General features: G+C 37.5%; 1 protein-coding gene across 6 annotated transcripts; it reads left to right on the top strand.

Annotated features, from left to right (window-relative positions):
- The first annotated feature begins 175 nt into the window (after nt 1-175).
- On the top strand, nt 176-27,979 carry LOC138442157 (UDP-glucuronosyltransferase 2B17-like). 6 transcript variants are annotated; one of them, XM_069593123.1, is made up of 7 exons: nt 176-410; nt 3,736-3,780; nt 4,566-4,714; nt 10,246-10,377; nt 15,848-15,935; nt 16,796-17,015; nt 27,589-27,979. In XM_069593123.1, the coding sequence occupies exons 3-7, from the start codon at nt 4,592-4,594 to the stop codon at nt 27,866-27,868; spliced, it is 843 nt and encodes a 280-aa protein (XP_069449224.1). In that variant the 5' UTR covers nt 176-410; nt 3,736-3,780; nt 4,566-4,591; the 3' UTR covers nt 27,869-27,979. The 6 variants fall into 6 exon arrangements, with proteins under 6 accessions (XP_069449224.1, XP_069449223.1, XP_069449225.1 ...); XM_069593122.1 differs by having other exon boundaries at nt 176-426; XM_069593126.1 differs by having other exon boundaries at nt 238-419.

Genomic DNA, 27,979 nt, shown 5'->3' with positions numbered 1-27,979 from the left:
TAAACCATCAAATTCTGCTTTGTCATTTGTCTGCTTTGTCATCTGCTTTTCATTGAAGGACTCTTGAGGACACAGTAAACATACAAATATTCTGGAGTTAAATTTTAACAGTAAGTGCAGTAGCACAAAGACATTATGCAATAGTGATAAAAGACTGGAATGCATCATGCAGACTGTACTTGCCAGATAATCCTGACCCCTTTCATTTCCCCTAAATTTTAAAATAGCCCTATCAGTGTGCTTTGTAGGGTGCTATTCAGAGAACGGATGGTCAGTGCTCCCTAAGAGACCTCCAGATCCCATCCAGACACAGTGACTTAGAGAAAGATAAACATCAGCCACCTTGGTGACTTGGTCCTGACAAAGTCTAAATCAGGAAGATCGAAGAGAAGACAGGGTCCTGCCCTTAAGTAAGCTCTGTGCGTGGTAAGGTCTGGCCCTTAATGGACTCTGCTTCTAACCTGTCACTTTGCTCCTTCTGATTGAGGAGGGAGAGGGACTGTAGAAAGGAATCAAGCATAAGGAAAGTGGCATGGAAAAGATTCAGCAACTTCTTTCTCCATAAAATAGAGTGGTACCTTATTTTCTAATACATAAAATTCCCCTGAGGTCTTTGGATATTTTGAACTACTTTTATAGTTTGCTCTCTGATATTGTGATCGTCTCCTAATGACCTATGCTGTTTCTTTGCTGATAGACTTACTTTACATTTCCAGAGCAAATAGAGGTTAAACACTATAAATTATAATCCAGTGTATGAGAATTGTTTGGAAATTCCAAAATCTGTACCTTACTTTTGTACTGGGCATAGAATCTACAGATTGACACTGTTACTCCTTTGTGGTTCATTGTTAAAGTGTTCATGGTCAGCTGAATAAATTTTATTATCACAAAGTTGGAACTTTTTCAACAGTTTATTGATACTTATAAATTACAAAACAAGTCTTCATTTATAAATGTAAACATCATTTGCCTATGCCATCATGTGTGAATGGTCATGATTATATTCCATAGCTGACTGAATATGGTAATAAGTATGTAAAATGTAACTATTCCTACTGATGTCAGTGCATTAATAGTTATCGTTGCTTATGATCACGCATCCTTTCTTCCTTACATGCCATACGGAAGACATTTAATGTTATCTTTTAATCTCTTCAATTCTAATGCTATAACTTTAAACTAATTGAATAAGGTATTTTTGTTACCCTAACAGGTTGTATGGAGATATGATGGCAAAAAGCCAGACACCTTAGGACCCAATATTTGTCTGTATAACTTAATTCCCCCAGAATGACCTTCTTGGTAAATATTGGCAGAACAAATCCTAAAAACATGACTAACAGCTGAGCAGAGTGATAGTACTTCAATAGGAAACAAACTTATCAAGTGTTTATTATTAAGACATTCAGAAAGAAAATTTACTTCTGTGTTTTCACTCCCAACACTAGAGGGGAGAAGGAAAACATATCATAGTTGGCACTGTATTATACATTGGTCATATCCCTTATGCCCCAAATTAAAATATCTTCCTTTTGCCTGTAGTTGCTTCTAACAGTGAGTAGCTTAATGGGTTATTGTTCTACCTCTGAATGCTTTCCTTACACGTATTGGTTCTCCTGTGTAGGAGTATTTTAAATACTACTGATAAATAATAGCTCCTTATTTATTACCAGTGACTCTCCATTTTCTACAGAAATAAAATCCACAATCATTTCCATGAAGAGGTAGCATATTTCTTAATAAAATGAAGATTCTCTTTTCTTTGGTTCCACAGTTACTACCATTACCCTTTCGGTGATTTTGACACCATTCTTATCAGACTAAATGACTTCCTTAATCTTTTAGAGAATATATTTCTGAATGCCCCCTTTTTATGCATATGTGGTTTCTTTTACCCAGAGTGTTTTTTAAGTTGTTCTTCTGCCAATCTTGAATTCACTTGTGAAGTCCAAGTGACAAAGCATTTCTTTCATGAAGTCATCACTTATCTCTCCAGCAGACAGGAGTTTCTGGCTGTGAGTCCTGAAAGCAATTTAAATGCAGTTTCCTGTGTGTAACCATCTGTTATCTTAAAAACATTGCTTTTTACAGTGCCTTATAAGGCCCATTTCTTGTTTTATTCTGAATTATTATTAATAATTGTACTGAATGTCACTCAATGCTAGATCATCCAAAAACCAAAGGCTTTATAACTCATGGTGGAACCAACAGCACTTACAAGGCCAAATGCCGTGAGATCCCTATGGTGGGCTTTCCTATGTTTACTGATCAATCTGATAACATCACCTGATGGCCCACAGCATACCAGGCTTCCCTGTCCTTCACCATCTCCCAGAGTTTGCTCACACTCATGTCCATTGGGTCAGTGATGCTATCTAACCATCTCATCCTCTGTTGTCTCCTTCTGTTTTAACTGCCCACTGTCATCAGTAGGCAGATCGTTCAGACAAAATAATCAGTATGGCAATAGTGATCATAAATTATACAATTGACCAGTCAAACTTAATTGATATCTTTAGAATTAATACATTACACTAAAAAAATCAGAACACACATCTTCAGCCTTTGCAAACTGCAGGATTTCTCCTGCTTTTTCATTTTAGTTCAGAACTTTCCCCAAATAAATTACATGATTTGCAGTTGATCATTTATTGTTTTTGCTGTTTCTGTGAGGGATACAATTGTTGTGACCTCATAACCCTCCATTTTGTTGATGACACCTTATCTCTAATTCTGTGTCAAAGTGACTGCAGACACAAGAGCCTCTCACTTGCTATTGTTTTACACTAGTCTTCTTTCTCATAGAATATAATTGATGTGTGTGTACAAGATGGGTGACAGCACTGACAAATCAATACTAAACACACTGTATAATCTGGAAACGTTCTGCACTTTGCCTTTTCACTTGATTTCCACATCTGCTGACTATTCATGTAATCTACTTTCTTAAGGAATAGGAGTTATAATTTAACTTCTAGTTGATAACTTCTGGATATAAGCCTGAGCAATAGCAAAAGTTTACAGTAATTATTTTTAAAGGACTGCATATGAGCAAGATGCCTATGAAAAGACTCTCGCTTCTGCTGCTGCTACAGCTGACTTGTTGCTTTAGTGGTGGGAGTTGTGGAAAGGTGCTGGTGTGGCCGGTGGAATTTAGTCACTGGATGAATATGAAGACAATTCTGGAGGAACTTGTCACGAAGGGTCATGAGGTGACTGTTCTGATATCTTCAGCTTCCACTATTCCTAATTCCAGCAAACCATCTACTATGAGATTTGAGACTTTTCCTACAACTTTAACAAAAAGTGATTATGAGAATTTTATGGAACGTCTTCTTGAGGAATGGACATATGTGGCGAAAGATTCCTTTTGGTCCTATTTGGCAACAGTGAAAAGTTTATTTTGGGAATTTTTTGATACTGCTTTAAGGATGTGTAAAGATGCTGTTTCCAACAAGAAATTAATGACAGAACTACAGGAATCAAGGTTTGATATCCTTATTGCAGATGCCGTTGGACCCTGTGGTGAACTGCTGGCTGAATTACTTAAAATACCATTCGTGTACAGTCATTACACCTCACCTGGCCATATAATTGAAAAGAATAGTGGAAGACTTCCATTCCCACCATCTTATGTACCTGTTATGTTTTCAGAATTAAGTGATCGCATGACATTCATGGAGAGGGTCAAAAATATGTTTTACACACTTTATTTTGACCTTTTCTTCACAGCACACAACAATAAGAAGTGGAATCAGTTTTACAGTGAAGTACTAGGTAAGTTGGGCTTCCTGATAGCTCAGTGGTAGAGAATCTACCTGCCAAGGCAAGAGACACAGGTTTGATCCTTTGGTCAGAAAGATCCCTTGGATAAGGAAATGGCATTCCATTCCAGTGGTTTTGCCTGGGAAATCCCATGGACAGAGAAGCCTGTTGGGCTATAGTCCACGGAGTTGAAAAGAGTCAGTTATCACTTAGCAACGAAGCGACTAGGTGATTCATGGTTTTAGTTGGTAGAATGAAGTCTTATTTTTCCTAGTGCCTTGGAAGTTGAGTTTGTCTAAATATAAATTCACAAAAATTTATCTCAAATAAGTGAAACGTGAAATAAAAATATAAAATGACCCTCAATCTAACAAATATTATGCAAACACTTAAATTAGAGGGTAGGGTAAAGCCCATTACTAGTATCGGATACCAGGAAGTCATTTACCACAGACTGAAGTACCTAGGACATCTGCAAGTGACTATCCAACTTACAAAACTTAGAATCTCATAAACTGTCTTGATAAAGACATGTACATTGAAATTTATACACATATTTGTAGTATAAGTATCCAGTTAGCTTTTAGAAATTGTTTCTGCTTATGTAGAAACAGATGTATTCCAGATATACTTTATTATCCTATACTATGCTATGTATAGATTTATCAAGAAACAGACACATTCAAATACCGTGGCCAAAACATCCCAAGTTCCTTTACAAAAATTATATAATATACACACATGACAATAGTCTCATTTGATCAAACATTTGTTGTTGTTTTCCTTTTTACTTTCAGGAAGATCTACTACCTTATCAGAGACAATGGGGAAAGCCGAAATGTGGCTCATTCGAAGCTACTGGGACTTTTCATTTCCTCGCCCACGACTACCAAATGTTGAATTTGTTGGAGGGCTCCACTGCAAACCTGCCAAGCCTCTGCCTAAGGTCACCTACTCCTCCTTGCTGTTCTTTGTGAGCTTTGTGTTTTCAACAGGAATATTGTGTATTCTTTATTTAGAATGTTTGATTACAGGTAGTCAGATATGGGAACCTGGATAAAGTGAACTTTCACCTAGAAAGTGATATATTTCTGTATCAGCACATCTATCTGAATTTCATTATCATTACAGAATAAACTAGAGTACATGGGACACTTTGATAATACATCAATTAAATTGCAATTTCTTATTCACACATAGAGAAGCATCATTCATTAAAGGACAGTTATAGTTCTATATAAAAATATATATTTCATATAAATAAAATAATAGCCATATTATCACCTGTGATGCCATCCAAATACCTCATCTCACTATAATACGTTACATTATAATTGTATTATAATTATTACAGGGTAATTTTGTATATAGCATACTCCAGAAATGAGTGCTAATATAGGCAAATGGTGTAGGCACAGTTTCTACCACCTGACAGTCCACCTGAAATGACAGAACACAATCAAGTTGTAAAAAATGTTATAAGATGGAAAGACCAGAGTGCTAAAGAAAAATTCAGCATGAATTATATAATGTATCTCTGATTCACAGACAATTATGAGATCTGAAGGATGCTCAGGAATAAACAGAGGAATAGGGCAGGGGTGGAAGAAGATATGGACGTCTCTCGTAGCTCAGTTGGGAGAAGATATAAAAGAAAGGTAGGTGGAGTAGTAATGACAGTTGCCAAAAAGTCCAAGTTTAGTTTGGATAGGAAAAGGCTGAATAAAGAAGATGATGCTATAGAGGTAAGCTGGAAACAGATAACTGTAAAGATTTCAAACATCTAGTAGGGGCATTGAGAAGAATATTGAAAGGATTAAGAAAGAAAGAGGTGATGGCAGTGGTTTGGTCTCTAAGTTGTGTCCGACTCTTGCCATCACATGGACTACAGACTGCCAGGCTCCTCTGTCCATGGGATTCTCCACGTGTGAATACTGGAGCGGGTTGCCATTTCCTTCCCTAGAGGATTTTCCCAACCTGGGAATCCAACCCAGGTCTCCTGCATTGCAGGCAGACTCTTTACCGACTGAGCTACGACTAAAACCCTGAGAGATAGTCATATATCATTAAAAATAAAAAGCAAGATGTCGTCACTGGGTTGGATTGTAAATGGTAAAGAGTAGGAAGAGACCATTTAGCAGATTATTGCTAGATATAGAAAATAATGAGTGAAAACTAGAGTACAGTATTCACAGAGATATCACATTGACTCATTTTTTTCTTTATTTTAAACTAATTTAATTGGAGGATAATTACTTTACATTATTTGGTGGGTTTTGCCATACATTGACATGAATCAGGATGATTTACTTTAAATAAATTTAAATAAATCTCTGGGTTGGGAATAAAAACATACAGTTATAGGTACATTCATTTCTATTGTTGGAAATGGGCATTTATTTTAGCTAGTGTGTGGTGAAAAGCCTTAAAACTTACAAAAATACTTTAATATTTCATCTTCTTCATCTGATAACCAAAACCTTAAAAATTCCTGACATTAAAAATCTTTATATTTAATGCTGCTGCTGCTAAGTCACTTCAGTCATATCTGACTTTTTGTGACACTATGGACTGTAGCCCACCAGGCTCCTCTGTCCATGGGATTCTCCAGGCAAGAATACTGACGTAGGCCGCCATTCCCTTCTCCAGGGGATCTTCCCGACCCAGAGATCAAATCCTGGTTTCCTGCACTCCAGGCACATTCTTTACCATCTGAGCCACTAGGAAATGTTAAATTATACTAAATCAGATACAATAAAATATATTAAAGGAGATACAATAAAATATTTACTTGGAAAATAACAAATATAAGAAGATCACAGTTTTCTTGAACATTAAAAGGGCATAAGCTAGGATTACAACTTTTCGGATATATATCATAGTGGATTATTTGATTATAGGAATAGAATAAAGATTAAAATGACAGCACACATTTTAGCATAATGTCTTCAAAGTCCACCCATATTGTCCAAAATGGCAGGATTTCCTTCTTTCTCGTGGGTGAATAACATTTCATTCTCAGCACATGTGTCTCCGTGTGCGTGTGTGTGCATGTCTGTGTGTATCTATGAAACATCTTTAAATAACTCATCCATTGGTGGGCACTTAAGTTTTTTCCCTTAGCTAATTGTGAATAATGCTGCAGTCAACATGGAGCCCATATACCTCTTCTATATCCTGTTTTTATTTCCTTTGACTGTGTACCCAGAAGTAGAATTGCTGGATCATACAATAGATCTATCTTTAACTGTTTTAGGAACCTTCAATGTATATTCCATAAGGGTTAAACCAATTTACATTCCCACTGAGAGTGTACAAGCATTCACTTTTCTCCACATTCTCACAACACTTTTCTCTTCTTGGTTATAGACTTTCTAATAGGGGAGAGGTAATATCTGATTGTGATTTTGAAATACATTTCCCTGATGATTACTAATGTTGAGTATCTTTTCCTATACCTGGTGACCATTTGGAAATCTTCTTTGTAAAGGGTCTATTTTGTTCATCTGCCCATTCTTTACTTGAATTTTGTTGTGTGAGTTGTGCATATATTCTGGATCTTAACCCCTCATTCAATATGTGGTTACAAAACTTTTCTTCCACTCTGTAGATCACATTTTCGTCTTGTTGATTATTTCTTTTGCTGTGCAGAAGCTTTTAAGCTTGATGTAGCCCCACTTGTGATTTTTTCCTTTTGTTGTGGTCTAGATGTCCTATACAAAAACATCATTTTCAAGACCAGTGTCAAGGAGTTCCTAACATTATATTTTCTTTTAAGGATGTTTTGGTATCTGGTCTTGTGTTTAAGTCTTTGATACATTTAAGTCATTGATACATTGATACATTTTGAGTTGTTTTTGTGAGTGGTCTGGTTTTTTGTTTTTGCAACAATACTCAATCTGGATATTTGATTATAGTTTTATCTTCTTGCAATGTGCTTATCTATTTGGTATCATGATCATGGTGATGACCTTGTAGGATGACTTTGGAAATGTTCTTACCCTACTTTTTAATTTCTAAGATTTTTTGAAGAACTAGCATTAATTATTCTATAATATTTCATAGAATACATCAGTGAAGCCATCAGGCCCTGGGCCTTTTGTGTGTTGATAGGTTTTTGATTACCAATTCAATTTCTTTACTTAGTAGGACTGTTCAGATTTTCTACTTCTTCCTGATTCATTCTTGGTAGGTTCTGTTTTTAAGAAGTTCTCCATTCTTCTCATATATGGATTAATAATTTCTTAGTTTATGATTATTCATGGTAGTCTCGGGATCCTATGTAATTTTTCAGTATTAGTTGGAATGTCACCATTTCATTTCTAATCTTATGTATTTGAGTCACTTTTTTCTTGATTAGTCTAACTAAACGTTTTCAGTTTTGTTTATGTTTTTGAAAAAACAGAGGACAAATACTATAAGAAATCACTTGTATATGAAATCTAAAAATGCCAAACTTGTAATAATAGAGAGTAATATGGTAGTTGCCAGGACTGAGAGTTGGAAGAACAGGAGAAATGTTGTTTAAGGATACAAATTTGCATTTCTTAGAAAATACATACTAGAGATCTAAGGTGCAGAACAGTGAATATGCAGACATGCTCAGTCATGTCTGACACTTCTTGACCCTGTGAACTATAGCCAGCTAGTCTCCTCTGTCAATGGGATTTCCCAGACAGGAATATTGGGGTGGGTTGCCATTCAACATTTGGAATTATTCTAATATAGAAAGTAACTTTTTTTTATCAGAAAGGATCAGGACCACAAAGCAAAATGATTCAGAAAAAAATCCAGGCAAATACGGATTCACCTGGAGCTTTATTTAGTTAGAACTGAATTACTCAAAAGCTGACCAGACCTGTGCTGCAGAAAGCCCTGGGCACCTTTTCCTCTGTGGAGCAGGTGCTCCCAGGAGGACTCATTGAAGTCAAGTTGAAGGTCCTTCACCACAGTTAGGCATAACACATCCATCTGTGACATTACTTATGCAAGCTCAGGACAAAGGCATCATATGTAAAGAAACACAGCAATATGGTCTCTCAAATAAGTAACTATACAAGTGTAAATTTGGATTATAAATAGAACTCACAGAACTATTTCATAGAACTTCCAAACTATAATACTTGACTCTTCAAGTCAGTAGTTAGTATTTTAGACAGAGTTTGGAAATTATGACAAAGTCTAAGATGAAGAATAGGATTACAGAGCTGAATGAATGCCATAAACTGATACAGATCATATTTTTTTTCATAGTGCTCATAGTCAGGAAAAGAAATATTAATGAATAACCTAAATCATTCTCAAAAAGTCTGTCTGGAATAAATAAATGAGTTAGCAGAATTAAAATAACAAAGAACCAAAGGGAGTTGAATCTGGCAGGTAACTTCCTTCCAATGATCTATGTTAATAATTAACATCAAGACTAATGAAGAGTCTGAGGATAATATAGTTTAATAGTATCTCCTTGTCACTACTAGTACTGGCTCTATCTTATTTCCTGCTTATACAGAAACACATTTGCACAAAAATATATAATGGAAGAAATTGATCTCATATCACCCATTCTTTTCCCAGGATCTCAAGGATGAAAAATGTTTTTTAAAAAATATAAAAAATAATATAAATTCCCTCAAAAAATTTTTAATGATTTTATAGTGTGAATATTTATTAGTACAACTGACCAAAGTCCAAGATGTGAAGTTAATATGTTCAAGAGAATTGGGAGAGTGGGGTGGGTGAGGGAGGGAAATCACTCTATTAGCTAACTGTATAGTATGTGATAAGAGTAATGTATACTTTCTAATATAAAACCTGTCTACACATAGAGCTCAGCAATTCCTTTTCTGGGTTTATATCCAAAATAATTGAAATTAGGATCCCAATGAGATATCTGTACAACATATTCATGAAAGCTCTATTCATAGGAGCCAAGAGGTTTAAGCAACCCAAATGTCCATCAACAGAGGAAGCAATAAACAAATATCATATATACAAACAATGGAATATTACTCACCTTTAAAAGGAAATTCTGACGCATATCACAACATGAATGAACCTTACATTAAGTGAAAGTAACTAGTCAGAAAAAGACAAATACTCTACAATTCAACTTATAAGAAGTATCCAGACTAATCTCATTTGTAGAAACAAAGTAGAATGAAACTTGCCAAAGGCTAGAGAAAGAGGAAAGTAGAGTTTCATAATGGTCATAGACTTCCAGTTTTGTCCGATGAAAAAGATCTGGAGATTGGTTGCACAATGTGAGTATACTTAACACTGCTATACTATACACTTAGGAACAATTAAGAAAGTAAATTTTATGCCATGTGTATCTTACCACAATATTTTTGTAAGAAATCTCTACTCTAATCTCGAGACAATTTCTGATTTTCTCTCTTTAGTTGCTTGCAGCAATCCCTTCAATAAAGTATGCTATGTTGCTGCTGTTTTGTGATGGGGCAAATTCTTTTTTCACAGGAAATGGAAGAGTTTGTGCAGAGCTCTGGTGAAAATGGAATTGTGGTGTTTTCTTTGGGGTCAATGGTCAGTAACATGTCAGAAGACAGAGCCGAGGTGATTGCATCAGCCTTCGCTCAAATTCCACAAAAGGTAGATACAATAACTTAATCATGGGCAACTATTTAATAAGTCTGTGAAACTCTGTAAAGAGATGATTTTAGACATTTCCTATCACTTTGCCACTTGCTCCTTTTCTTTGAAGGACTTCTGAGGACACAACACACATACAGATGCTCTCGGGAGTTAAATTTTAACAATAAATGTAGTCATGCAATATTGATTCCAGTCAAACAATTCCACTTTTCATTGTTTTTGGAAGTAGGGCTTAATAATTTGTAAGTTAAGAGAACATACTTCTTCAGCACCACTAATTAACATTATTAAAAAATTATGCTGTTGTTGCTTAGTCATTAAGTCATCTGAATCATTGCAATCCCACGGACTATAGCATGCTGGGCTCCCCTGTCCTTCACTATTACCCAGGGTTTGCCACGATTCATGTCCATTGATTTAGTGATGCTATCTAACCATGTCATCCTCTGCCAGCCCTTCTCCTTTTGCCTTCAACCTTTCCCAGATCAAGATCTTTCCAACCAGTTACCAGGTGGCCAGAGTATTGGAGCTTCTGCATCAGTACTTCCAATGAATATTCAAGATTGATTTCCTTTAGGATTGACTGGTTTGATGTCCTTGCAGTCCAAGGGATTCTCAAGAATCTTCTCCAGCACCACAATTCAAAAAGCATTACTCTTTAGCGCTTAACCTTCTTTAAGGACTTCTTGGGTGGCTCAGATGGTAAAGCGTATGCCTACAATGCAGGAGACCTGGGTTTGACCCCCTGGGTCAGGAAGATCCTCTGGAGAAGGAAATGGCAACCCACTCCAGTACTCTTGCCTGGAAAATCCCATGGATACAGGAGCCTGGTAGACCACAGTCTGTGGGGCCGCAAAGAGTAGGACATGACTGAGTGACTTCACCTTATCTTACCTTACCTAACCTTCTTTACTATCCAACTCTCATATCCATACATGATTACTGGAAAAAAATATAGCTTTCGTTATGTGGACCTCTTTTGGCAGAATGATGTCTCTGCTTTTAATATTCTGTCTAGATTTGTCATAGCTTTTCTTTCAAGAAGCAAGTGTCTTTTCATTTCATGGCTGCAGTCACCATCCACAATGCTTTTGGAGCCCAAGAAAATAAAATATGTCACAGCTTCCACATTTTCCCCATATATTTGCCATGAAGTGATGGGACCAGATGTCATGAACGTATTGTTTTGAATGTTGAGTTTTAAGACAGCTTTTTCACTTTCCTCTTTCACCCACATCAAGAGTCTCTTTCAGTTCAGTTCAGTCACTCAGTCGTGTCTGACTCTTTGCGACCCCATGAATTGCAGCACGCCAGGCCTCCCTGTCCATCACCAACTCCCAGAGTTCACTAAAACTCATGTCCCTGGAGCCGGTGATATCATCCAGCCATCTCATCCTCTGTCGTCCCCTCTCCTCCTGCCCCCAATCCCTCCCAGCATCAGAGTCTTTTCCAATGAGTCAACTCTTCGCATGAGGTGGCCAAGGTACTGGAGTTTCAGCTTTAGCATCAGTCCTTCCAATGAACATCCAGGGCTGATCTCCTTCAGAATGGAGTGGTTGGCTCTCCTTGCAGTCCAAGGGACTCTCTAGGGTCTTCTCCATCACCACAGTTCAAAAGCATCAATTCTTCGGCGCTCAGCCTTCTTCACAGTCCAACTCTCACATCCATACATGACTACTGGAAAAACCATAGCCTTAACTAGATGGACCTTTGTTGGCAAAGTAATGTCTGTGCTTTTGAATATGCTATCTAGGTTGGTCATAACTTTCCTTCCAAGGAGTAAGCGTCTTTTAATGTCATGGCTGCAGTCACCATCTGTAGTGATTTTGGAGCCCCCCAAAATAAAGCCTGACACTGTTTCCACTGTTTCCCCATCTATTTCCCAAGAAGTGACGGGACCAGATGCCATGGTCTTCGTTTTCTGAATGTTGAGCTTGAAGCCAACTTTTTCACTCTCCTCTTTCACTTCATCAAGAGGCTTTTTAGTTCCTCTTCACTTTCTGCCATATGGGTGGTGTCATCTACATATCTGAGGTTATTGATATTTCTCCCAGCAAGCTTGATTCCAGCTTGTGAGTCACTTAGCCCAGTATTTTACATGATGCACTGTGCATATGTAAGTTAAGTAAGCAGAGTGACAATACACAGCTTTTGTGTACTCCTTTCCCCACTTGAACCAGTCTGTTGTTTCATGTCTGGTTCTAACTGTTGCTTCTTCACCTGCATACAAGTTTCTCAGGAGACAGTTAACGTGGTCTGGTATTCCCAGCTCTTTAAGAATTTTCCACAGTTTGTTGGGATCCATACAGTCAAAGGTTAACATAGTCAGTGAAGCAGAAGTAGATGTTTTTCTGGAATTATCTTGCTTTTTCTATGATCTAATGAATGAAGGCAATTTGATCTCTGGTTCCTCTGCCTTTTCTAAACCCAGATTGCACATCTGGAAGTTCTTGGTTCATGTACTGCTCAGGCCGAGATAAATGATTTTTGAGTATTACCTTGCTAGCATGTGAAAGGAACACAATTTTACAGTAGTTTGAACATTCTTTGGCATTACGCATCCTTGGGTTTGGAATGAAAACTGACCTTTCCCAGTCCTGTGGCCACTGTTGTTTTCCAAATTTGCTGGCATATTGAGAGCAGCACTTCAACGGTATCATCTTTTAGGATTTGAAATATTTCAGCTGAAATTCCACGACCTTTCTTCTCAGTAATACTTCATAAGGTCCCATTTTCTTCACACTCCAAGATGTGTGGCTCTAGATGAGTGACCACATCATCATGGTTATCCAGGTTACTAAGACCTCTTTTGTATAGTTCTTCTGTGTATTCTTGCCTCCTCTTCTTAATATCTTCTGCTTCTGTTAGGTCCATACCATTTCTGTCCTTTATTGTGCCCATCTTTGCATGAAATGATCCCTTGGGATCTCTAATTTACTTGAAGAGATCTCTAGTCTTTCACATCCCATTGATTTCTCTATTTCTTTGCATTGTTCATTGAAGTCCTTCTTATCTCTCCTATCTATCCTCTGGAATTCTGCATTCAGTTGAGTATATCTTTCTTTTCCTTTCCCCCTTGGCTTTCACTCCCTTTCTTTTCTCAACTATTTATAAAGCCTCCTCAGATAACCATTTTCCCTTCTGGCATTTCCTTTTCTTTGGGCTGGTTTTGATCGCTGCCTCCTGTACAATGTTACACACCTCTATCCACAGTTCTTCAGGCACTCTGTATATGATATAATCCCTTGAATCTATCCGTCACCTCCACTGTGTAATTTGATTTCTGTCATACCTGAATGGCTTAGCGGTTTTCCCCGCTTTCAATTTAAGTCTTTCTTCAATTCAAATCTGAATTTTGCACTCAGGTGCTCATGATCGGAACCACAGTCAACTCCAGGTCTTGTTTTGTTGACTGTATAGAGCGTCTATCTTTGGCTGTAAAGAATATAATCAATCTGATTTCAGTATTGACCATCTGGTGATGTCCATGTATAGAGTCATCAGTTGTTGGAAAAAGATGTTTACTATGACCAGTGTGTTCTCTTAACTAAAGTCTGTTAGCTTTTGCCTGCTTCTTTTAGTACTACAAGGCCGAACTTGCCTCTTATCCTAGGTATCTCTTGACTTTTTACTTTTACATTCCTATCCCCATGATGAAAAGACTTCTTCTTCATTTTTTTTTTAACTGTTAATTCTAGAAGGTCTTGTAGGACTTGCTGAAATCAATCGACTTCAGCTTCTTCAGCATTAGCGGTTGGGGCACAGACTTGGATTGCTGTGATGTTGAATGGTTTACCTTGGAAATGAACCAAGATCATTCTGTGGTTTTTGAGATTGCACCCAAGCACTGCATTTCAGACCTTTTTGTTAACTGTGAGGCTACTCCATTTCTTCTAAGGGATTCTTAACCACAGTAGTAGATATAATGGTCACCTGAATTAAATTCATTGAACTTGACCATTTTAGTTCATGGATTCCTAAGATGTTGATATTCACTCTTGCCATATCCTGCTTGACCATGTCCACCTACCTTGATTTCATTGGCCTCACATTCCAGGATCCTGGATTCCAGGATTCTAAGCATCATTTCCTCATTGGCCCAGTCACTTCATTCTTTCTGGAACTATTAGTAATTGCCCTCCACTCGTCCTCAACAGCATATTGGACACCTTCTGACCTGGAGAACTCATCTTCCAGTGTCATATATTTTGTCTTTCCATACTGTTCATGTGGTTCTTATGGCACAAATACTGGAGTAGTTGTCCATTCCCTCCTCCAGTGGACCACAGTTTGTCAGAACACTTTGCTATGACCCATCTGCGCTTGGGTAGCCGTGCAGAGCATGGCTCATAGCTTTATTGAGTTACACAAGCCACTTTACCATGACAAGGCTGTGATCTATGAAGGGGATTAATAAATTATAAATAAGCCAAAATATTTATCTTAGGTGATTGACTGCATATGTTTTCTTCTTTGTAATCAAAACGTGTAAAATTCTAATAAAATAATTTCCCATTTTAACTACTTGTTTTAAGTAAACTCTTTTATAGCAGTCAAAAATAAATCAGTGAATATTGAATTTGAAAATGAGCACTAGCATATAAAGAAAGCAAATGAATATGTAGCTTATGTGTAATCTGCCACTGACTTATTGTATTAGAAATAAAACCACCTATCCATGAAAGGAAAGCTATGACTAGTCTAGACAGTGCATTAAAAAGTAAAGACAGCACTTGCCTGGACAAGTCCATATAGTCAAAGCTATGGTTTTTCAGTAGTCATGTATGGATGTGAGAGTTGGACCATAAAGAAGGCTGAGTGCCAAAAAATTGATGCTTTTGAATTGTGGTGTTGGAGAAGACTCTTGAGAGTCCCCTGGACAGCAGGATCTAACTGGTCAATCCTAAGTTAATTAACTTTGAATATTCATTGGGAGGACTGATGCTGAAGCTGAAGCTCCAATACCCTTGGCCACCTGATGCAAAGAGATGACTCATTGAAAAAGACCTTGATGCTGAGAAAGATTAAGGGCAGGAGGGAAAGGGAGTGACAGAGGATGTGTTGCTTGGATAGCAACACCGAATCAATGGATATGAATATGAGCAACTTCTGAGAGATAGTGAAGGACAGGGAAGCCCAGCATGCTGCACTCCATGGAGTGCAAAGAGTTGGACACAACTTAGTGACTGTAAAGCAACAACAAAGCAGGGTTTTTTTTTTTTTTATTTCAATTGTTCATTGAAAATCTCACTTGTCTCTGCCATCATGTGAACACAATTAATACATCAAACGTAGGTATTCCTATTTATGTCTTTGTATTACTAGTTACCATTACTTAATATCTCTTCACTTCCTTACATGTCATATGGAAGGCATGTAATTATACGTATCTTAGTCAATTTCAAAAGTATTAGTATAACTTTGAAGTTCAACTCATAAAATAAAGTATTTCCTTTACTTTTAACAGGTGCTATGGAGATATGATGGCAAAAAACCAGATAACTTAGGACCCAACACCCGGTTGTATAAATGGCTTCCCCAGAATGACCTTCTTGGTGAGACTTGTCACAACAAATAATGAAAACATGAGTAACAGCTGAGCAGAGTGAGAGTGCTTCAACAGGAAACACACTTACAAAGCAATTATTAAAACACTGAAACGGAAAACTTTACTACTTTATTATAATTTTCTTTGCTATGAGAAAAAAAGGAGAACACATAACAGTTGTCAGTTTATTCTACATAGTCACATCCCTCACGGCAGAATCTTTACTTCAGCCGTAATTACTTCTCACAGTGAACTTTGCAATAATTTCCTGGATTGTTGTTCTGTCTCTGAATTCTTTTCTTATACTTATCATTTCCATTCTGTAGAGGTATGTTAAATGCTACTAAAAATAAGAACTCTTCTGCCATTACCAATGACTCTCAATTTCCTATTATAAAAAACACACAATCATTTTTGTGAAGCAATAACACACTTCATGATAAAATGTAGCTTTTCCTTCCTCTGGTTCCAGTGCCACTACCATTATCCTTCTTTTCCCCTGACACCATTCCTATCAAACTAAATGACTTCACTATATCTTTAGGTGAATAAATTCTGGCATGCCCTCCTCTTTCTTTGCACATGTGGTTTCTTTCACCCAGAATGGTCTTTCAAGTTGTTCACCTGCCAATCCTGGATTCATTTGTGATGTTCAAGTGACTCAGCTCTTCTTTCACAAAATCTTCATTTACCCCTTCAGCAGACATAGCTGTTTCTTCCCTGAGTTCTGAAAGCAAGTTAAAAGCACTTTCAATATACATAATAATGTTATCTAAAAGATACTGCTTCTTCCAGTGCCTTATAATACCCATTTCTCATTTTATTCTATTATAATTAATAATCTTCCTGAAATTCACTTAATCCTAGGCCATCCAAAAACCAAAGCCTTTATAACTCATGGTGGAAGCAATGGTGTTTATGAGGCCATCTATCATGGGATCCCTATGGTGGGCACTCCTTTGTTTGGTGATCAAGCTGATAACATTGCTCGAATGAAATCCAAGGGAACAGCTGTCAGGTTGGACTTGGAAACAATGTCAACAAGAGATTTGCTCGATGCACTGAAGGAAGTCATTAGTAATCCTTCGTGAGTATATATATATATATTTTTTTTTTCTTTACTAGCCAATCTTTCTAGGGAAGTTTGCATCTGAAGGCGAGGGAGGCAGCCATGAGTCTCCACATAAGCACAATGAGGTGTAAGATTTGCTCAATGTTTCGAAAACAGACAAAAATAACGGGTTGTGAATGTCACATTAAGTTTTTTTCATGGTTTTATGGAAAAGGTTTGTCAGCGTTTTAAAGATAGTGGAGAAATTTGGAAACTAAATCATTAGAATGAGAAGAACCATTGAGATTCTAATGGATTAAGAAGCACTGAGAACAAAGTTATTGTAGGCAACCATGAACAATATGGATACTCATCTGCCCACTTTACACTCTCAGCATATGAACTTGTCAAATGTTTTTGTTTTTTTAATTTTTATTTTTACTTTATTTTACTTTACATACTGTATTGGTTTTGCCATACATTGACATGAATCCACCACGGGTGTACATGTGTTCCCAAACATGAAACCCTCTCCCACCTTCCTCCCCATAACATCTCTCTAGGTCATCACCATGCACCAGCCCCAAGCATGCTGTATCCTGCGTTGGACATAGACTGGTGATTCGATTCTTACATGACAGTACACATGTTACAATGCCATTCTCCCAAATCATCCCACCCTCTCCCTATCCCTCTGAGTCCAAAAGTCTGTTATACACATCTGTGTCTTTTTTGCTGTGTTGCATACAGGGTCGTCATTGCCATCTTTCTAAATTCCATATATATGTGTTAGTATACTGTACTGGTGTTTTTCTTTCTGGCTTACTTCACTCTGTATAATCAGCTCCGGTTTCATCCATCTCATTCGAACTGATTCAAATGTATTCTTTTTAACGGCTGAGTAATACTCCATTGTGTATATGTACCCCAGCTTTATTATCCATTCATCTGCTGATGGACATCTAGGTTGTTTCCATGTCCTGGCTATTATAAACAGTGCTGCGATGAACATTAGGATACATGTGTCTCTTTCAATTCTGGTTTCCTCGGTGTGTATGCCCAGCAGTGGGAGTGCTGGGTCATAAGGCAGTTCTATTTGCAATTTTTTAAGGAATCTCCACACTGTTCTCCATAGTGGCTGTACTAGTTTGCATTCCTACCAACAGTGTAGGAGGGTTCCCTTTTCTCCACACCCTCTCCAGCATTTATTGCTTGAAGATTTTTGGATCCCAGACATTGTGACTGGTGTGAAGTGGTACCTCATTGTGGTTTTGATTTGCATTTCTCTAATAATGAGTGATGTTGAGCATCTTTTCACGTGTTTGTTAGCCATTCATATGTCTTCTTTGGAGAAATGTCTATTTAATTCTTTGCCCATTTTTTGATTGGGTCGTTTATTTTTCTGGAATTGAGCTGCAGGAGTTGCTTGAATATTTTTGAGATTAGTTGTTTGTCAGTTGCTTCATTTGCTATTATTTTCTCCCATTCAGAAGGCTGTATTTTCACCTTGCTTATATGTTCCATTGTTGTCCAGAAGCTTTTAATTTTAATTAAATCCCATTTGTTTATTTTTGCTTTTATTTCCAGTATTCTGGGAGGTGGATCATAGGGGATTCTGCTATGATTTATGTCAGAGAGTGTTTTGCCTATATTCTCCTCTAGGAGTTTTATAGTTTCTGGTCTTACATTTAGATCTTTAATCCACTTTGAGTTTATTTTTGTGTGTGGTGTTAGAATGTGATCTAGTTTCATTCTTTTACAAGTGGTTGACCAGTGTTCCCAGCACCACTTGTTAAAGAGATTGTCTTTACTCCATTGTATATTCTTGCCTCCTTTGTCAAAGATAAGGTGTCCATATGTGTGTGGATTTATCTCTGGACTTTCTATTTTGTTCCATTGATCTATATTTCTGTCTTTGTGCCAGTACCATACTGTCTTGATGACTGTGGCTTTGTAGTAGAGCCTGAAGTCAGGCAAGTTGATTCCTCCAGTTCCATTCTTCTTTCTCAGGATTGCTTTGACTATTCGAGGTTCTTTGTATTTCCATACAAATCTTGAAATTATTTGTTCTAGTTCTGTGAAAAATATGGCTGGTAGCTTGATAGGGATTGCATTGAATTTGTAAATTGCTTTGGGTAGTATGCTCATTTTCACTATATTGATTCTTCCAATCCATGAACATGGTATATTTCTCCATCTATTAGTGTCCTCTTTGATTTCTTTCATCAGTGTATTATAGTTTTCTATATGTAGGTGTTTAGTTTCTTTAGGTAGATATATTCCTAAGTATTTTACTCTTTTCCTTGCAATGGTGAATGGAATATATCCTTAATTTCTTTTTCTACTTTCTCATTATTAGTGTATAGGAATGCAAGGGATTTCTGTGTGTTGATTTTATATCCTGCAACTTTACTATATTCATTGATTAGCTCTAGTAATGTTCTGGTGGAGTCTTTAGGGTTTTCTATATAGAGGATCATGTCATCTGCAAGCAGTGAAAGTTTTACTTCTTCTTTTCCAATTCGGATTCCTTTCATTTCTTTTTCTGCTCTGATTGCTGTGGCCAAAACTTCCAGAACTATGTTGAATAGCAGCGGTGAAAGTGGGCACCCTTGTCTTGTTCCTGACTTTAGGGGAAATGCTTCCAATTTTTCACCATTGAGGATAATGTTTGCTGTGGGTTTGTCATATATAGCTTTTATTATGTTGAGGTATGTTCCTTCTATTCCTGCTTTCTGGAGAGTTTTTATCATAAATGGATGTTGAATTTTGTCAAAGGCCTTCTCTGCATCTATTGAGATAATCATATGGTTTTTATTTTTCAATTTGTTAATGTGGTGAATTACATTGATTGATTTGCGGATATTGAAGAATCCTTGCATCCCTGGGATAAAGCCCACTTGGTCATGGTGTATGATCTTTTTAATGTGTTGTTGGATTCTGATTGCTAGAATTTTGTTGAGGATTTTTGCATCTATGTTCATCAGTGATATTGGCCTGTAGTTTTCTTTTTTTGTGACATCTTTGTCAGGTTTTGGTATTAGGGTGATGGTGGCCTCATAGAATGAGTTTGGAAGTTTACCTTCCTCTGCAATTTTCTGGAAGAGTTTGAGGAGGATAGGTGTTAGCTCTTCTTGAAATTTTTGGTAGAATTCAGCTGTGAAGCCGTCTGGACCTGGGCTTTTGTTTGCTGGAAGATTTCTGATTACAGTTTCAATTTCCATGCTTGTGATGGGTCTGTTAAGATTTTCTATTTCTTCCTGGTTCAGTTTTGGAAAATTGTACTTTTCTAAGAATTTGTCCATTTCTTCCACGTTGTCCATTTTATTGGCATATGACTGCTGATAGTAGTCTCTTATGATCCTTTGTATTTCTGTTGTCTGTTGTGATCTCTCCATTTTCATTTCTAATTTTATTGATTTGATTTTACTCTCTTTGCTTCTTGATGAGTCTGGCTAATGGTTTGTCAATTTTATTTATCCTTTCAAAGAACCAGCTTTTGGCTTTGTTGATTTTTGCTATGGTCTCTTGTTTCTTTGGCATGTATTTCTGCCCTAATTTTTAAGATTTCTTTCCTTCTACTAACTCTGGGGTTCTCCAATTCTTCCTTTTCTAGTTGCTTTAGTTGTAGAGTTAGGTTGTTTATTTGACTTTTTTCTTGTTTCTTGAGGTATGCCTGTATTGCTATGAACTTTCCTCTTAGCACTGCTTTTACAGTGTCCCACAGGTTTTGGGTTGTTGTGTTTTCATTTTCATTCGTTTCTATGCATATTTTGATTTCTTTTTTGATTTCTTCTGTGATCTGTTGGTTATTCAGAAGTGTGTTGTTCAACCTCCATATGTTGGAATTTTTAATAGTTTTTCTCCTGTAATTGAGATCTAATCTTAATGCATTATGGTCAGAAAAGATAGTTGGAATGATTTCGATTTTTTTGAATTTATCAAGATTAGATTTATGGCCCAGGATGTGATCTATCCTGGAGAATGTTCCATGAGCACTTGAGTAAAAGGTGAAATTCATTGTTTTGGGGTGAAATGTCTTTAGATATCAATCAGGTCTAACTGGTCTAATGTATCATTTAAAGTTTCTGTTTCTTTGTTAATTTTCTGTTTAGTTGATCTATCCATAGGTGTCAGTGGGGTATTAAAGTTTCCCACTATTATTGTGTTATTGTTGATTTCCCCTTTCATACTTGTTAGCATTTGTCTTACATACTGCGGTGCTCCTATATTAGGTGCATATATATTTATAATTGTTATATCTTCTTCTTGGATTGATCCTTTGATCATTATGTAGTGGCCTTCTTTGTCTCTTTTCACAGCCTTTGTTTTAAAGTCTATTTTATCGGATATGAGTATTGCCACTCCTGCTTTCTTTTGGTCTCTATTTGCCTGGTACATCTTTTTCCAGCCCTTCACTTTCAGTCTGTATGTGTCCCTTGTTTTGAGGTGGGTCTCTTGTAAGCAGCATATGGAGGGGTCTTGTTTTTGTATCCATTCTGCCAGTCTTTGCCTTTTGGTTGGGACATTGAACCCATTTACCTTTAAGGTAATTATTGATAAGTATGATCCTGTTACCATTTACTTTATTGTTTTGGGTTCGGGTTTATACACCCTTTTTGTGTTTCCTGTCTACAGAATATCCTTTAGCATTTGTTGGAGAGCTGGTTTAATGGTGCTGAATTCTCTCAGCTTTTGCTTGTCTGTAAAGCTTTTGATTTCTCCTTCATATTTGAATGAGATCCTTGCTGGGTACAGTAATCTGGGCTGTAGGTTATTTTCTTTCATCACTTTAAGTATGTCTTGCCATTCCCTCCTGGCCTGAAGAGTTTCTATTGAAAGATCAGCTGTTATCCTTATGGGAATCCCCTTGTGTGTTATTAATTGTTTTTCCCTTGCTGCTTTTAATATTTATTCTTTGTGTTTGATCTTTGTTAGTTTGATTAATATGTGTCTTGGGGTTTTTTGCCTTGGGTTTATCCTATTTGGAACTCTCTGTGTTTCTTGGACTTGGGTGATTATTTCCTTCCCCATTTTAGGGAAGTTTTCAACTATTATCTCCTCAAGGATTTTCTCATGGTCTTTCTTTTTGTCTTCTTCTTCTGGGACTCCTATAGTTCGAATGTTGGAGCGTTTCATGTTGTCCTGGAGGTCTCTGAGATTGTCCTCATTTCTTTTAATTCATTTTTCTTTTTTCCTCTCTGATTCATTTATTTCTACCATTCTATCTTCTATTTCACTAATCCTATCTTCTGCCTCCGTTATTCTGCTATTTGTTTCCTCCAGAGTGTTTCTGATCTCATTTATTGCATTATTCATTATATATTGACTCTTTTTTATTTCTTCTAGGTCCTTGTTAAACCTTTCTTGCATCTTCTCAATCCTTGTCTCTAGGCTATTTCTCTGTGATTCCATTTTGCTTTCAAGATTTTGGATCATTTTCACTATCAATATTCGGAATTCTTTCTCAGGTAGATTCCCTACCTCTTCCTCTTTGGTTTGGTTTGGTGGGCAACTCTCCTGTTCCTTTACCTGCTGAGTATTCCTCTGTCTCTTCATCTTGGTTATATTGCTGCGTTTGGGGTGGCCTTTTTGTATTCTGGGAATTTGTGGAGTTCTCTTTATTATGGAGCTTCCTCACTGTGGGTGGGGTTGTATCAGTGGCTTGTCTAGGTTTCCTGGATAGGAAGGCTTGTGTTGGAGTTCTGGTGGGTGGAGCTGGGTTTCTTCTTTCTGGACTGCAGTGGAGTGGCCAGTAATGGGTTATGAGACGTCAAATGTTTTGGAGTAACTTTGAACTGCCTGTATATTGAAGCTCAGGGGTGTGTTCCTGTGTTGCTGGGGAATTTGTGTGGTATGTTTTGTTCTGGAACTTGTTGGTCCTTGGGTGGAGCTTGGTTTCAGTGTAGGTATGGAGGCATTTGATGAGCTCCTATTGCTTAATGTTCCCTGAATTCAGGAGTTCTCTGATGTTTTCAGGCTTTGGACTTAAGCCTCCTGCTTCTGGTTTTCAGTTTTATTTTTACAGTAGCCTCTAGATTTCTCCATCTATATAGCACCGATGATAAAACATCTAGGTTAAAGATGAAAATTTCTCCACATTGAGGGACACCCAGAGAGGTTCTCTGAGTTACAAGAAGAGAAGAGGGAGGGGGTAGTTAGAGGTGACTGGAATGTGTTGCGGTGAGATCAAAAGAGGAGAGAGCAAGCTAGCCAGTGGTCACTTCCTTATGTGTGTTCCATAGTCTGGACCGCTCAGAGGTATTTACAGAGTTATACAGGGAAGAGGAGAGGGAGGAAGTAGACAGAGGTGGCCAGGAGGATAAGAGAGAGGAATGAGAAGGAGAGAGACAAATCCTGCCAGTAACCAGTTCCTTAGGTGTTCTCCACCATCTGGAACACACAGGGATTCACAGAGTTGGATAGAGAAGAGATGGGGGAGAAAAGAGACAGAGGCCACCTGGTGGAGAAAAAGAGAGTCCAAAGGAGGAGAGAGTGGTCAAGCCAGTAATCTCGGTCTCAGGTAAAATTGGGTAGTGAAGTTTGGGTTTTTAAATGTACAAAATTGACAACAAAAACCAAAGAGCAAAGATTAAAAATCTAGAGTAGAGGTTGGATTTTCAAAAATACAATATTAAAGAAAAGAAGCAGAATGAAAAAGGAAAAAAGGGGAAAAAAAGGAAAGATAAAAAAGGCACAAGAATTATTAAAAAAAAAAAAAAAAAAAAAAAACACCAACAACCACCCAAAGACTATGGTGTTTGCCTTAAAGAAAAAAAAAAAAAAACAGAGTCATTTGTTTTTTTTTTAATAGTAATAATAGGTTATAGAAATAAAAAATACAGGAGAAATAGAAGACTTAACTATAAAAAGAAAAGTTAGAAAAAAAAAAAGGAATGATTTTAAAAATAGTAAAAATATACCTGGCCTTTCTCTGATGTTGTGGGCCGTGTGGGGTCACTTCCAAGGCGGTTCCGTCTGTTTAGCTTCTTCTGTTTGCTGGTTTTTTAGGCTCCCTAGTTCAGTCGTGCTGTGGGGAGGTGGGGATGCTGCAAACAAATAGCGCTGTCGTGTGCACACAGTGTCGCAGCCCCGTGGACCTGTCCCTTCTCATGACGTACAAACCACGCTGGCTCTACGATGCTCAGCCGGGAACCTTCTAGGGCCGGTCCTAGGCTGCGTGCACTTCCCCGGTCAAAGCCGCTCAGGTTCGGCACTCATGTAGCCCTCAGAGGCACAGATTCGGTTGGGACTGCATTTTGTGCCCTTCCTGGGTGCGAGTAGCTCAGGAGTTTGGAGAGCGCGGTCGCTGCGAGTTGTCGCCTTTTCTGCCTCTGCTGCTCAGTTTTCTGGGTGGACTGCTGGTGCCCCTTGTGAGGCAGATGGTGACTGTCAAGCACCCCCAGAAGTCGTAGCAAAGAAGCCTGCTTGCAGTTTGGCAAGTGAAGTCTCTCTGGGTCTGCAATTGCCCCTTTCCAGCCCTTATAGCTCTGGCTGCCTGTCCCCGGCGCGGGATGTTCTGCAGCCAGCTTTTTCCGTTCCGTCCTTTGTTCTGTGCTCGGTCCTCGTGGTGTCTTATGTTCAAGCTTTTCGTGTGGTAGCTATCCCACAGTCTGGTTTGCTAGCCCAAGTTAGATCGTTCTGTTTGCGAGTGGGGTGTTCCTGCCCGATTCTTACAAAGCACTGCAGCCCGTGCCGCGCTTCTCTGCCCTGCCCCCACTTCCTAGTGGCGGATGCAGGCATCTGTGCTGCTTTTCCGCTGGGGTGTTACTGTTGGGCTTGTAATCTCTTGGTTTTAATTATTTATTTATTTTTCCCTTCCTGTTATGTTGCCCTCTGTGTTTCCAAGGCTCACCACAGACTCGGCAGGGAGAGTCTTTCCTGGTGTTTGGAAACCCCTCTTCTTAAAATTCCCTTCCCGGGACGGGCTTCCCTTCCCAGGACAGAGCTCCTTCCCCACCTCCTTTGTCTCCTTTTTCATCTTTTATATTTTTTCCTACCTGTTTTTGAAGACAATGGTCTGCTTTTCTGCTTGCCTGATGTCATCTGCCAGCCTACAGAAGTTCTTTTGTGGAGTTTGCTCAGCGTTGAAATGTTCTTTTGAGGAATTTGTGAGGGAGAAAGTGGTCTTCCCATCCTATTCCTCCACCATCTTAGGACCGCCACAAATATTTTAAACTCTTAAAAGATAGTTTATTTTCAGTAAACCACCATGACATAATCCATTTCAAATTCCAATTACATTTACTATTTTCCAAGTTTTCTATGCTAATATTTTGACTCCATCTCTGATAAATGATAAACAGCTATAATTTTCTAACTACCCAGTTTCAAATATGTATATCCTATTTATAAATGTGGGTATGTTTTTTTTTTTAATTTTTTTTACTGTGGTCATTTTGTCTTGTTTGGAAGAATTATAAAATCCAAACATAATTGATTGGGGAAGAATATGTTGATATGAAAAAGTGAAAGTGTTGGTTTCTCAATTGTATTTGATTCTTTGGGACCCCATAGACTGTATCCCACCAATCCTCAGTCCATGGAATTTTCCAGGCAAGAACATGGGAGTAGGTAGACACTCCCCTCTCCAGAGGATCTTGCTGACCCAGGGATCAAACCAGGTCTCTGCATTGCTGGCCGATTCGTTACATCTGAGCCACCAGGGAATCCCATATGTTGGGATATTCCTTTTTAAAAAAAAAATGTTACACAATTTTTACAGATTATTTTCCATTTACAGTAATTACCAAATAGTGGTTAAATTTCCGGTGTGGTATAACACCTCCTTGAGCTTATGTTATTCCCAATAATTTTGCCTCCTACTCCCCCACCTGTGTGTTTCTACTCCCCCAAATCTGGTGTCCAATAGATTGTTCTCTGTATCTGCTAGTCTGTAATAATATTTTGATCCCATCATTCATAAATGGTAAACAACGAGAATTTTCTAATTTTCTCAATTACAACTACGTTGATACAGCTTATAAATGTAAGTATATTCAGAGTTCTTTTATTCGTGCTCATTTTTGTCTTATTTGCAATAGGTAGTTATGTTGGGATATCCCTATTTAAAAAACACATTTTCTGAAAACAGAAATATTTAATTTCCAAATCACTTCAGGATATACATGAATTTCAATGACACAATTATATTAATATCACAAATATGATGTATATATTCCCCCTTTTTGTCATAATGCCTTTGTGAAGGAAGCATTTTGAGAATGTGTCAGTAATGGCAGCAAAATGCATTGTGTGTTTTATAAGCAGTGTTATTTAAATTTAATTTTAGCACAGCTATTGTCCTAAGTGAGCAGCATAAAAAGAACTTTTTTTCTTTTTTTGAAAGAAGCAAATGTTTCTTTTGCTGTTTTTATGTAAATGTACATAGCTCTAATATATTTGTATGCCTTTTTAATTTTAATAATGTAATGTTGGTGTCAAAAATGAAAATATACTGAATGTTCATGATATGCTACATGTTGTATTTAGTAAAACAGTGTTACTACACATTTTAAGTAACTTCTTTATTGTAGTCTGTTCCTCTTGTATTAAAAATATATTTCCAGGATTACTGCAGTCTTTGCAAAAACCCAGTGCTCCTCCTGTGTTTTTGACAATAAAGGGAGAAAAGTTACTTCCATTGTTATTATCACACTGCCATGTTATAGCACTTTGTGATTTACAGTTCATGAGCTCTATCTCTTTATTCTTCCTTCTTGTCTATTAGTCTGCCATTATTTCAGCAATAGAAACAAGTGTGTCTGCAATGCCTGAGAGTGAAATGTTGAGCCTTCTCCAGAAGGCTCCTGACAAAGAACCAGAACAACAATACAAGAACCAGAACAACAATACTAGTGAACATTCACTGAGTGTCTACTGCATGCTAGGAATGCCTCTAAGAATCAATACAATATTCTCAAAATAATTAGATAAGATACTATTCCTAGCCATTTCATATAACAATGAAAAACCGAGAAATAGATTCTATCATAATTGAGCCCTCCAGAGTAAAATTAAAAGTTTAAAAAATAAAAATGTTTTAAAATGTTAGTAAAATGTTAGTAAAATTAATTTTCTTAAAAACAATCAGAGGAACAGAAAAATAAAAAAGCAGCCAACAAAGTAAGAGTCAGGAATCAAACTGAGTCAATCTACTTCCACACTCTCAACCACCACCTCACTAATGTAAGACCAGCCCTGTCTGGACATGTCTCCAAACCTCATCCCTGATTTACCTGCTATATCTAGATTATAACATTTTGAAATACATCTACCAGGTCTATTAACAATTCTTTATGAGATAATTCAAACTTTTGACAAATATATTATGAATTTCTTTTCTTTTCTTTCCCTTTGGGACAGCTTATTCCATTCTTTAGAATACACAATCTTGTTCTCTCCCATTTTCTTTCTTTTCTTTGTAGCTTGAAAACTGTGCATTTAAGGAATCCTAGCCCATAAGCTAATATCTCAATAATCACCTCGGAGACAATTATCTGTTTTTCTTCCACTCTGTGTTGCACTCTGTTACCATCTGCAAGGAATTTTCACATTTTTGTCTATTATAGCTCATTCCATAAATGATAACTGTTTGATTTTCCTTCAGCTACAAAGAGAATATGATGAGATTATCAGCCATTCAACATGATCAGCCTATGAAGCCCTTGGACAGAGCAGTCTTCTGGATCGAGTTTGTCATGCGCCACAAAGGAGCCAAGCACTTGCGGCCAGCTCTCCATGACCTCACCTGGTTCCAGTACCACTCTCTGGATGTCATTGGGTTCCTGCTGGCCTGTGTGGCAACTGCCATATTTGTCATCACAAAATGTTGTCTATTTTGTTGCCGGAAGTTGGCTAAAACAGGAAAGAAGGGGAAAAGAGACTAGCTGTATCTGAGACTCAGCGCAGGTGTCCCCAACCTCTGAGATCGAATGCCTGATGATCTGAGGTGGAGCTGATGCAATAATAGAAATAAAGTGAGCAATACATGTAATGTG

This window comes from Ovis canadensis, chromosome 6 (assembly GCF_042477335.2).
Source record: "Ovis canadensis isolate MfBH-ARS-UI-01 breed Bighorn chromosome 6, ARS-UI_OviCan_v2, whole genome shotgun sequence".
NCBI classification, from domain to species: Eukaryota; Metazoa; Chordata; class Mammalia; order Artiodactyla; family Bovidae; genus Ovis; species Ovis canadensis.
Note: the sequence above shows the minus strand (reverse complement) of the source record. Positions and strands in the feature narration are given on the sequence as shown.